General features: G+C 42.3%; 1 protein-coding gene across 1 annotated transcript in view; it reads right to left on the bottom strand.

The window, feature by feature from the left end:
- Positions 1–3,122: 3,122 nt before the first annotated feature.
- Positions 3,123–13,628, bottom strand: part of CPO (carboxypeptidase O) — a 341,601-nt gene continuing 331,095 nt past the window's right edge. The window contains exons 11-12 of the mRNA XM_073541921.1: positions 5,172–5,256; positions 3,123–3,517 (exon numbers count right to left, since the gene is read on the bottom strand). Coding sequence (XP_073398022.1) covers positions 3,228–3,517; positions 5,172–5,256 — 375 coding nt within the window. The 3' untranslated portion in view covers positions 3,123–3,227. The remainder of the gene's footprint in view (positions 3,518–5,171; positions 5,257–13,628) is intronic.

Genomic DNA, 13,628 nt, shown 5'->3' with positions numbered 1-13,628 from the left:
TCACTGTGTTTTTGTGTAAGCTGTGAGTAGCTCTTTGGCCCCATAGGTACATACGGCCTCTGCGGTAACCTAGTATGCCTCGGATTTACTGTGGATGCATATAGATGTTTTTTGTGTCCTGCTCCATTGAATGTAGTAAGTTCTACGCAGTCCAGAAAGGCCATACGGGGGCCACTGGCCCTTCACGGGAGGACGACATGACAGGATGACGTGTGAATGAAGGGAGCTGTCATGTAAAAGATGGGGCTTATGGTGTTAATTAATGTTGGATGAGTAGAGGTGGAGTTAAGGACAAGGGGGGATTTTCTGTCTGAGACACGGGGGACATATAAAAGGGGGTGGCCATTTTAGTAAGGCCACCATTTTAGGTACTCACCGGCCCAAATGAAGAAGCTACAGGGTGCCTGTCGCAGTGATGGACATTGAGGCTTTGCTTCAGCGCCTGAGGAGTGCAGCAGACACGCAAGGCACTGAGTAGTTGCAGGCTTCTGTTGATGGCCTGCTTCAGGGGGCAGTGACTGGAGTTCTTCACGCTCCAGCAGACACAGAGATCCAGGCCTCCCGAGCGCTTAAGTCCAGATGTCACACCCCGGGCCCGGCGCCGTATAAGGAGCCCCTATAGGGACCCTCCGGCTTCTGACTGTGCCTGTGGGCCGGTGGCAGAACTTCCTGGAGCTGGGAGGAATCCACCAAGACGGCAGGGCCTGCTTCAGGGAGTGGAGTTGGATTCCCTCTCTTCAGATGTGTCTCGTCGGAGACCTGGACCTGGGCGCCTGTGAGACAGCAGGGCCTGCTCAGCAGAGCGGAGCCAGAGAGTTGAGGAGGCGAGGGACGTGCCGTGCGGCCCCTCAGCGATGTGAGAGGAACGGGAGACAGTCGGCTGGCGCTGTCATCAGCGCGTCACCTGCAGTGGCGCAGGAAGGCCCTGTACATCAATTGAGGGAAGGGGGCTTAATAAAGGCAGCTGCAGGGAGCAGGCAGCGGTCGGCTGCTTCGGTCAGCAGCTTGGATTACATGTCCCAGGATACATCCAGAGGCTGGCAGCAGGACGCCGCAGCCAGCACCAGTGCTCCAGCGGCTCCCTGGGTCCCTGTACAGGCAGCCAGCATGGTCTCAGTGGGAGGCTTACGGCCTGTGATGCAGGGAGACCCGGGAGCTGCGGAGCTAATGTGGCGCCCCCAGGAGTATGGTCGCCACAGTGGCATTACCTTCCTCCTAGGGAGTGTGATGTCATGCTTGGAAGCAATAAAGGGTCTCTCTGGCAGTTAACCACAACACACAACACAACTCCCACTCCAGGCCAGCAGAGGGAGCTATGAACCCAAAACTGGGGGAAGAGCTGTTCTCTGAGGGCCAGGAAGGGGAAATGTCAGTCGTGTGAGGAGGGCAGCGTGGGTGGACGTGAGGAGAAGAGCTGGGGGATGGAGCAGAGAGTTCAGGCTCATTCCTAGCTATAGCACGTGAACTGGATCCCGGTCTCCAAGGCTGTATGGACACTGATGGTCCTGCAACAGAAACCGGAGGAATAGGAAGCTGTAAATGCTCTATTCCCACATAAGACTCAGAGGCACAACAGCGATGTGTGAGCCAGAAGAGAAAGGCTACAGTTGTCTGCCATACGAGGGAGTTCTAAAGAGGATAAGCAAGTGGAACTTCAGTGTAACACAGTACTGCAAGCACCTAAAACTAAGCGCTAGGGAGGAGACTACACAACCCATCTGCCTAGAGAGATTCCTAAGTTGCTTCCAGGCTAGCCAGCTCCTGTGCCATCTAATCTGAACCCTGGCCTGCATTTGCCAAGCAAAGTAAAGGTAAAGTAACTGCACCCAGTTGTGTCCTTGCCTTCTTCCTGCAAACTCTCCAGCACTGCTACATCTCTGTGTCAAACACTACACCCTCTTCCTCAACACCTACCCTCTTCATCTACTCTGCCCTGGGACTACAGCCCTGCCTGTGGAGGGCTACAACATCATTGCTGCACCACACCATCCGTCCCATAGGATCTGTCTGCAGCGTTGGCTTAACACCTTCATTGCCGAATACCACAGGTGGCGTCACGAATCATTCACTCAAACTTTATTCCATCACTCTTAACTCCTTTTACATAGGCGCCCAGGGCCACGGACCGGGTCGCCGCTGCTGTGACATTCCCCTCTGAGAGACCGGCCCAGTACCGAGTACCCCACAGCCCTGAGAGGGCGACCCATTAACAGAAGACCAATCCGGGAGGCATTCGTCTGGACGCAGGATCTTCGGCTGCTGGGAACACAGCACCCAGGCAGCCAGGTGAGAGTGACAGTCACCTTTCATTTGACCCTCGCTTAGTATCCCCAGTGGATACTGTTACCTGGGGGTGTTAGTGTGGGCATAGGATTGATAATACATGGTATCAGGGATTTAGCAAGGGTGTGTGGGCTCCAGGGAGGGGTGTCACCTTTGGCAGCATAAATGGGGAATTTTGGGCAGTATACGGGTTTAAGAGGAGCTCATGGGTTTTGGGGGTGGTCCCGTACATCCTAACCAAGGGCCAGGCGTTTCATCCTCGTCGGTTAGAGCTGGTGGGATGTCAGAAGTTAGTGCACCAACAAGGCGATTTGGACCGTACAGTTCAGAGCACAGGTGTTTGTATTGAAACAGAAAGAGATGTGGGGATTCGTTTAGATGATACAGCTAGGGGTGAGGTATATGTATGCTTCGAGGGCCTCTTAGGATCCCATTTAAAAGAGGAGTTGAGAGAAAATATATGGAAGGGGGAGTATGTCGACATACTTTCTCTGTTGCCATTAGAGCGTTTTAATCTGGATAGGCCAAGGAGAGACAATTTTAAGAGAGAAGATGAAGAAAGGAGAGGTATCGTTAGCCACCAAGCTACGCCCCCCGATGAAGCCCAGCGCAAAACGTGCGTAGGGGCTCTGGGGACTGGACACTCTGCACACTTATCTCCTTCATGGGTAAGCTTGGTGGCTAACTATTTTTTCTTCCATACTTTTTTGCACACAGCATTTTATGGAAGCTTTTGTACGAATTCCCTATGCCCTTTGGCAGTAACCTTAATAGATGGCCATATGTGAGACTTTGCAGCATGGGCATGGGTTTCCATGTAGATTTGGGATTATCCTTTTACCATTGTACTCACCATATATGTGCGGCGATTCCATTCCTCTATGTCATCTCTGTTCCCTGATCATATTGATTGTACTTTTTAATGTACTTGTTTTGCACCTGTACTAATAAAGAGCAAATAATTTTGATACTATAATATGAACTGTTAAGAATGTAGAAAGAAAAGCATATGAATAAAGATTCCCACAGGTTTTTGATGCTTGGTTCGGGAAATACTTGTCATTCACATACTCGATAATTTTCAGTACACCAGCCATCGTTTCTTCACATGTTGGTTGAATTTGATCTTCTGGCAATATAAACTGGTAAGTGCCATTGTCTCTTAACTCTATAGTGTAAGAAAACTCAATTCCAAGGTCATGGACCCAATCTTGAGATGTTCCAGAGGCTTCATCTGAAACACAATATAACATGTAATGAGAGGTAATGTCAAGCTTTATATTAGAAGCAAAAACCCAATTGAGACAGGGAAAACATCCACACATGGAGAACTAGAACTGACTTGGTGAATAACGGGAATTTGAATCAACTTCTAAACAAGTTCTTTTGGTTTTCAATCAGCAGAAAAGCCTAATAACAGAGATCAAAATCACCCCATAGTGCTGGTTGTGTCACCTAGAATAATGAGCCCTCTAGTGGTGAGAAGGCTGGCACTGACTTGGCTTCCATCACACACATCACATCACATCACTAAAGTGTTCTTGGGTGGGCAGAAACTGGCTGCATGACTGCAACCAAGTACTGTATGTTTTACTTTGAAAAACTGTGGCCTTTCAGAGAGAATATACATTGAAAACCCAGCTGGGGACTACAGACCGCTTGCATCTGTTTTTTCGTCTAGTTTTGTTCATTTTGCACTTTTTTTTTGTTTGCCCTTAATTCAGAATTCTGTTTGCACTTTTCTAATGTCTATTTTATATGTGCTTGCCTGTTTTTTCTTTTTTTTTTTTCTTTTTAATTTTTTTGCTTTTAGGGCACATTAAAGCAATTCCAGATGGTTTTGCCTGATTCATCAATGGTGACTTTTTATCTGTTTGCACTCTTTTTAATGTCTATTTTATATGTGCTTGCCTGTTTTTTCTTTTTTTTTTCTTTTTAATTTTTTGCTTTTAGGGCACATTAAAGCAATTCCAGATGGTTTTGCCTGATTCATCAATGGTGACTTTTTAAAAAGGTTGCAAAATTTGTTACAACTTCACTCCAGTTCCTGCCATCTCCGGTGCATTTTTAGAGTACACTATGTTTTGGCACATATTTTGTGAATTTTGGTGCCAAAAGTCATAAAAACAATTCAAGACTGGAAGAAAGCAATTTTTGGCTTTGTGTCAAATTCATGAATCTTGTCTGCCATTTTGATGAATTTGACGCCCAAAATGGCAACTAGTACCAAAGGAAAGTCATTTAAGAAAACCCCTGCAAATGATGATTTGGAGCCTATGTGATTCAGGTGACTAGTCCAAGTCAGGTTCCCAGAGGCTCCTCGCCACATATGGATAGACATGTCAGTTACCTGGAGCAGGGCAGGGTGAAGCCGACTGGGGACCTGACTCGGACTGATGCAAGCATTTTACAGTAAAACATACCTGATTGCAATCGTGCAGCCAGTGTCCAATTCATGCATTGCCTGTGGTTCAGACAGCATGAATCTAGTGACAGGTTCCCTTTAATTCTTTGACAATTAAGGCAAGAAATGAAAACTTATTTTGCAAACAAAAGTTTTTTGTTTTTTTATATCAAACAAAGAATCCCTTATGTGGTCAAAAGTCTGTGACCAAGCGCAACATATCCTGATGTGTCAGCCTGCAATCCTATGTCAGGCTTCGGCGCAGTTCCTTCTCTCCAAAGCGCTGATATCCAGTTTCTGGCTTCCCTATTACTCTCCTAGAACTCTCTGCATATCTGGATACTATATTGTAACTTCAAATCAGCGCGGTAAATTTTGCTTGTTTTGAGATTTGTAACCAGAAATGGATATAATGTATATTGGCTTTCACATGCACCCTTTATCAAAACGTGCAGTCTATGAAATGAGAATATATGATACTCACAGAGGAGGTTGGCAAAACTCCCCACTTTATAAACAGTGCCATACTTTTTCTTCAGTTCTGAAGCTGCCATCTCTGCAACTTTTATCTGTGAAAAAAATAATGTTTACAATTCGGTCAAACCAGAAAAGTACAGGCTTAGGGCCTTCATATGAAAACGCTGGATTAACCAGAAAAGTACAGGCTTAGGGGCCCTTAATGCAAAAACGCTGGATTTTGAAAAAAAAACTCTTTTATGCAGCATATTTTCTGGGGTTTTCTGACATATGGCATGATACTGCTGGGACCCCTCACCAATGCTGAGAATCAATTTGTTTGTAATGCTGGTTTTGCTCAGTGGACTCTTCACAGTTTTTATCTGCATGGCAAAACTGTTGCCGCATGATGTCTTGGAAGTGTCAATGAGTCTGCATTTAATTTTATTGGTTTATCTGAGACTACTTTATTTTTTCTCATGGGGCTAAGAATTGACTGGCAGCTAGTTGAAAATTACCTGCCTGTTCTGCCCGGCACCAGCTAAGAGCGGTCATGACTGCTCTTCCCGGAGATTCATCTGCTTCATTGGACCTGACATCATTGGGGCAGCTCTACCTCTTTCGAGCTACTCTGTCGATGGGATGTGACTGCCAAGGTCATGCTGATTAACAGACAGCTCCCCATAGTCATGCAGCAGGGAGCCATTTGTCAATTAGCATGATGTGGACAGTCATGCCCTGTCAACAAAGCAGATCAGTAGAGAAGCAGTTGCTCTGTTGATGTGCCATCACACAAAGCTGCAGAATCGTTGGCAGGAGTGGTCCATGACTGCTGTAAGATGGCAGAAATCGGACCTGGGCACAACAGGTAGGCAATTAGCTGCCGGTAAATTCTTAGGCCAATGAGAAAAAAATAAAATAGTCATGGATAACCTTTTAGTGGCTCAAATCCTCATGATCAATTTGGGATCAAAACCAATATATCTATAATGGATATCAAGCCACAACATCAGACTGAATCCACAGGCTTGTGCCAATCTTGCAGTCATTGTGTGCACATTAAAATAAATTAGATGATGCCATTAACAGACATCCTCAGCGCAGATATGAAATTTACATAAACTTCCATATCTGATGTGACTGAACCCATACTTATTGCTAGAAATTGTCTCCACATGGACAACAATCATTACAGAGACTATTTGTTTTTCCAGCCTTGTGTATCCTCATAAAGGTTATGTGGATGTAACCTAAGCAGTATTTATGGCGGTGCTGCTTGTTTCCTTTGCAGCACTCTGTGATGGACTGTGATCAAGGCCCAATATTCTGGATACCTCTGGGATAGTTCAGCCCTGGAGGGTAGGATCAGGTGAAGATGACGTGTGAAGAGTAAATGCCACGTTATTTAGAATAAGTAGAATTTTTCACTAACTAAATGATGTTTTGTTCCTATTCCAATACTGTCCAACCTGAAATGTTATCAAAGTGTTACAGTTTGTTAGAGACATCTTGAAATTTCAGGAGCAATCTTGTAAAGCTTTTTCTTTCACAAGCTTATCAGCTAGAAGTTCTCTGGCCCTTGAATACTCATTTTCCTTGTCATCATTATCACTCTTTTTTCCGACTATTCTAATTTTAGAATTTAATTTCCATTAAAATATACATAATCTTGGATATTTAACCTCTGCCGGTATCATTCCTAAAATATCTAACCGCTTTCCTTTTTCTTAAGGCATCTTCTGTCATGCTCGCGCCTTGGCTGTGTGGCGCGAGCCGGGGGTTTGTGGCCCCACTGTGCCACAAACCAGACTACCCTGGAAGGGGCGTGACTACGACAGCTACCTCGGTTTTCACTGGAGCCTCTGATGGTGAGGTCAGGCTTATGCGTCAGATAGCTGTCGGGTGCCACTCCAGGGTGGTGTCTGGCTGTGGCTGCTGATCCCACTCGGGGACAAGTCACTCGGACAGGTGTGACTAACAGGCAGGCTGAGACACTGGGCAAGCAGGCACGGCTTGGTACACTGGCAGGCAGGCACGGCTTGGAGACACGGCTTGAAGAGACTGGACAAGCGGGCACGGCTTGGAGACACTGGGCAAGCGGGCACGGCTTGGAGACACTGGGCAAGCGGGCATGTCTTGGAGACACTGGGCAAGCAGGCACGGCTTGGAGACACTGGGCAAGCGGGCACGGCTTGGAGACACTGGGCAAGCGGGCACGGCTTGGAGACACTGGACAGGTAGGTGACGGCTTGAGATACAGGGCAAGCATGAGTGGTATATGAGAGAACGGGTTTGGACCTGTTCACACCGGAGATGCAGGTATGGATATAGGCAGGAAGGAGTGGTATATGAGAGAACAGGTTTGGACCTGTTCACACAGGAGATGCAGGTATGGATATAGGCAGGAAGGAATGGTATATGAGAGAACAGGTTTGGACCTGTTCACACAGGAGATGCAGGTAGGCAGAGCCGCAGGAGTGCGGAGCAGGCAGAGCGGCTAGGGAGCCGTGCAGACAGAGCGGCGAGGGTGCAGATGCACAGATAAAGCGGCGAGGGTGCAGATGCACAGATAAAGCGGTGAGGATGCAGATGCACAGACAGGGAGGACACAAGGAAAGACACAGCAAGGAAGGGAGCCACGGACAAGGAGAAAGGGAGACTGATAGACAAAGGTAAGACTAAGTTCAGACAGAGAGACAGGTACAAAGACACAAGGACCAGGATATTCAGCCTCCTGGCAGGCGGACAGAGAAATGCTAGGCAAGGTACCGAGACACAGGAATACAGACTAAGAGCCCTCAGAGAAGGCAAGACAAAGGACAGGGCCTGGCTGGCTCAGCAGCAAGGAGCTAACTGAGTTTAGACATTGCACAGGCAATGTTTCAGTGGGAGTGGCGAAACTAAATAGTCAAGGGCTCCAGGTGATTGGTCAGGGACATATTACACAGGTGCACCCTGACTGCATAAGAACCAGAGAGTTTCAGGCGCCGCCTCCCTATACACACATTCTGGAATCATGGAGAGCAGAGGCACAGAGCTGGCAACAGACAGAATTCACAGCATGGCTTGAAGCAGAAAGTAAGTTGGTGTGCGGGGGATGGGAGGCCATGCAGTGATGCCAGCAGGGTTGTTACATCTTCTCAAATTCCTATAACTTTTTGAAACATTATATCTTTCCGTCTGGCAAATAGTTCTCCATTCAGACTTAGCAGTGCAAAACTGCTTCTCTAAAACAGAAAGAAAACACGGTGAATGGGCGCCAAATTTAATAAAATGACTTCATATTCCAGCTACAGGTCAATACATCTAGCATACAAACAGCACAAAAATGTTCTGCCATTTCACTTACAGGAATATATGAAGTCTCATAGTAATGCGTCAGCTATATTCATGAAAGAAGTGGTCCACCTGCCCTTAAGGGCAAACATTTCTATACAGCCGACGGCTAATCACCAGCCCAAGGGGCAGGAGAAGACTCTCCCTATTAAGACCGAACTCAGAATCATCAGATTACTGTATGCTTTCAGCACTCCAAAGATCCAAACAGCACAACCTTTTGTGCCATTTCTGCTACTAGGTGGATGGACCTATAGCTACATATTAAATGCTGACAGAATATATCCTTTCCCCAAGAAAGAAACCACAAATAATTTGGATGCACTACCTCAGTTTTACTTTATCCCATTGATAATTTTCAAAATTTTTATGTTAGACTACCCACCATGTTAATATTATAATTTTTGCTGGCGGCGGGTGCGTCACCGCACATGTGATTTGCATACATACGGTCACATGCCAACTAGATGGGCGTGACCTCACTCAATGTAAGTGTATTGAGTGAGACTGGATACACAAAGGAAAAAGTTTTTTGTCAGCTCACCAAACCGTAGCAAATGCGAAGTCTGGAGGAATGCAATCAATCCTGGGCGGTGCAGGGAACTTGGATTCCGGAAAATCTTGTAGGCACAATACTTGGGAGATGTTCCAGCAACTTCGACCAAAGGATGGTTAAAATCAAAAGACTTTATTCCAAAAAAATGATTAAAAACAGAATAGATGCATAAAAAACATATGGTTCACCAATGTGACTGACGCTTACGCGTTTCGGACTAGAGGGTCCTTACTCATAGCTTAACATCTTACAAATAAGCATATACCTATATACACTTGCTGGCTGAAGTAAAGTGGGAGGGAAACAAAATGGGCGGAGGTCCACAATAGCAGGAAGGGAGGATTTTCTCCACAAAAAAAAAAAAAAAAGGCATAGTATCTGAACATGGAGGAAATCACCACATCATCTTAATCATATATATATAAAAGATCAGATTTTAAATTCATGCCTGCGGGATATCGTGTTTTTAACTTAAAAATCCACATTGCTTCTTTGCGCTGCAATTCCTTTTTCTATCACCTCCCCTCTTGGGGTTTGGGACAGTTTCTATTATATTAACCCTACAAGTACTGACATCTCCTCCATGTACAGAAATAAAATGCTGAGAGGCTCCTGAAGGACTCCTTGTAGTTTTATTACATGAATCATAAAGATGTTCAGAAATCCTTTTGCGAAGAGGACATGTGGTGTTGCCCACATATTGAATACAGCATGTTTCACATGTTATTAAATAAATAACATATGTGGAACTACAGTTGGCAAACATATTTATGACATATTCATTCTTTGTAACTGTGGATTTAAATGTAGACGTATTATATATGTATTTACATAAACCGCATGATCTTATTCCACAACGATAGCTACCAGAGACAGATAACCAGCTTGAATTATTTTCTGATGAAAAACGCAAAGTGTGATCACTGGGGGACAAAATATTCGCAATTGTAGTTCCTTTTTTAGGAATAAAATTGCAGCCTTTATCCAATATAGTTCTCAAAGTTGGATCCACCCGTAAAATAGGTAGATTTGATTTAATAATTTCCGTTATTTGATTAAATTGATCACTATATTTAGTAATAAAAACTGGTTTCTCCTCAAAATTACTAAATTTTGATTTTATTTCCAAATAATCATCTCTTGTTTTTCTTTCTGCTACAATTTTACCCCTATTAATTTGATGCTTGCGATAACCTCTAGTCTTTAATCGTTCATCAATTACTTCACATTCCTGTCTGTAAAATGAATCAGTTGTGCAGCACCTCTTGGCACGCACAAATTCACCTACTGGGAGATTATTAATGACATGTTTGGGATGGTTGCTGCTAGCATGCAGCAAAGAATTACCTGATAGCGGTTTTCTATATAAACATACTTCAACCCTAAAATCTGCTTCATTTCCAATCAACATCATGTCAAGAAAAGCAATTCGTTCTTTATTCATATGATATGTAAATTTTAGATTAGGATTATTAGTATTAAGGAATTTTATGAATTCTTTTATATTATCTGGATCACCCTTCCATATTATTATCAGATCATCAATGAATCTTCCAAAAAATTCTATATGATCCATAAAAATATTTTCCTGACCATAAATTTTTTCTTCCTCCCACCAAGTAACAAATATATTTGCAAGCGATGGGGAAAATTTCGCCCCCATCGCACATCCTTGTAATTGAAGGAACAAATTGCTTTTCCTTTTAAACATAAAGTAGTTGTTTTTTAACAAAAATTCAGTTACAGATAAAATAAATTGCTGCAATTCCACACTGTATTTAGTATATTTAAGCAAATGATCCTGAAGTGCACGAATAGCTAGATGATGAGGTATAGATGAATACAGTATAGCAATATCTGCAGTAACCCATGTATAATTACTATTCCACTTAATGTTCTTCATTACATGTAACACATGTTTGCTGTCCTTGATATAGCTAGGTGATCTCAATACTAGAGGTTGAAGTCGTGCATCCAACCAATCCCCCAAATTCTCCAATAATGACCCTGTTCCAGATACAATAGGCCGCATAGGTGGGGGAAATACCCCCTTATGAACCTTGGGCAAGGCATGAAAAAGAGGAATTTTGGGGAAAGGTGGATTCATAAATTCCAATTGCTGACTAGTAAGAAAACCCATCAAATGTCCTTCTTCCAAAATTTTCATTAAAAGAACTCTTATCTCCTCTGTAGGATCCTTCAATAACGGCTTGTACACAACACTGTCTTGAAGCAACTTATGCACTTCTTGTTCATAAAGACCAGTGTCCAGTATAGTAGTAGATCCACCTTTATCTGAATTTTTTATAACAATGTTAGAATTTTTCTTCAATTCCTCCAATGCATTTTTTTGTTTTTTTGTTAAATTTTTTTTATTGTTCTGATTTTTATTTTCCAATGCCAATTTAGTAAGTTCACTTTCCACCACTATTTGAAATTCCTCCATCACTGTGCTACGTGACTGCACTGGGTAATAAGTAGGATTGGGAACCCTGTTTCCAAACAGACGGTCATTTATGTCCAAAAAATTTTTTTCTTCTTCTGACATTTCATACAAATTTTTTAAAATAATCTGGTCTGAAAAAGATTTTTCTGAATATTCATTCACAGGTGGAATCTCATCTTGGACAGTATGAATAGAGTCTTGTTCATCAAAAAAATGTTTCTTTATTGTTAAACCTCTGATAAATTTATTCATGTCCAGAATTGTGTCAAAAAGATTAAACTGTTTATTTGGGACAAAACCCAGTCCTTTCTCCAGAACTTCCACCTGTGCATCTGTCAAAATTGTAGCTGATAGGTTTAGAACTGTTTGTTCCTCTTTTGGTAGTGCCTGGTGTAGTAATTTCGTCTTACGATATTTTCGCCCTGCCCGCCTCTGTTTTTTCTTGATGACAATACTTTGTTCTGTGAATCCAAGTTTTTTTGTCAGGATAGAACTAGTAGTCGCTGCCTGTTCTTCTATGTCTACATCAGACTGATCAGTACACCCATCTGTATTATCAGTAGGCGAAAAACTCACATGTCTTTGCGATTTATACCGCTTTCGAAAACTACTGTTCGGGGTGTTATGTCTATTGAATGTTTTCCAACTGTAGACCACATTTTCGTCATAATCTCTAATGTCTCTTTTAAATTTTTCTTGTTTCCTTTTTACAATGTCCCCTTCCAGCATATTAAGATTATCAAAGATCTTCTTTTTAGATTTGATATAATAATCCGTTTTCTCACGACTTCAACCTCTAGTATTGAGATCACCTAGCTATATCAAGGACAGCAAACATGTGTTACGTGTAATGAAGAACATTAAGTGGAATATTAATTATATATGGGTTACTGCAGATATTGCTATACTGTATTCATCTATACCTCATCATCTAGCTATTCGTGCACTTCAGGATCATTTGCTTAAATATACTAAATACAGTGTGGAATTGCAGCAATTTATTTTATCTGTAACTGAATTTTTGTTAAAAAACAACTACTTTATGTTTAAAAGGAAAAGCAATTTGTTCCTTCAATTACAAGGATGTGCGATGGGGGCGAAATTTTCCCCATCGCTTGCAAATATATTTGTTACTTGGTGGGAGGAAGAAAAAATTTATGGTCAGGAAAATATTTTTATGGATCATATAGAATTTTTTGGAAGATTCATTGATGATCTGATAATAATATGGAAGGGTGATCCAGATAATATAAAAGAATTCATAAAATTCCTTAATACTAATAATCCTAATCTAAAATTTACATATCATATGAATAAAGAACGAATTGCTTTTCTTGACATGATGTTGATTGGAAATGAAGCAGATTTTAGGGTTGAAGTATGTTTATATAGAAAACCGCTATCAGGTAATTCTTTGCTGCATGCTAGCAGCAACCATCCCAAACATGTCATTAATAATCTCCCAGTAGGTGAATTTGTGCGTGCCAAGAGGTGCTGCACAACTGATTCATTTTACAGACAGGAATGTGAAGTAATTGATGAACGATTAAAGACTAGAGGTTATCGCAAGCATCAAATTAATAGGGGTAAAATTGTATCAGAAAGAAAAACAAGAGATGATTATTTGGAAATAAAATCAAAATTTAGTAATTTTGAGGAGAAACCAGTTTTTATTACTAAATATAGTGATCAATTTAATCAAATAACGGAAATTATTAAATCAAATCTACCTATTTTACGGGTGGATCCAACTTTGAGAACTATATTGGATAAAGGCTGCAATTTTATTCCTAAAAAAGGAACTACAATTGCGAATATTTTGTCCCCCAGTGATCACACTTTGCGTTTTTCATCAGAAAATAATTCAAGCTGGTTATCTGTCTCTGGTAGCTATCGTTGTGGAATAAGATCATGCGGTTTATGTAAATACATGTATAATACGTCTACATTTAAATCCACAGTTACAAAGAATGAATATGTCATAAATATGTTTGCCAACTGTAGTTCCACATATGTTATTTATTTAATAACATGTGAAACATGCTGTATTCAATATGTGGGCAACACCACACGTCCTCTTCGCAAAAGGATTTCTGAACATCTTTATGATTCATGTAATAAAACTACAAGGAGTCCTTCGGGAGCCT

The sequence above is a fragment of the Dendrobates tinctorius genome, unplaced genomic scaffold (assembly GCF_039654945.1).
Source record: "Dendrobates tinctorius isolate UK_male_01 unplaced genomic scaffold, ASM3965494v1 ptg000125l, whole genome shotgun sequence".
NCBI classification, from domain to species: domain Eukaryota; kingdom Metazoa; phylum Chordata; class Amphibia; order Anura; family Dendrobatidae; genus Dendrobates; species Dendrobates tinctorius.
Note: the sequence above shows the minus strand (reverse complement) of the source record. Positions and strands in the feature narration are given on the sequence as shown.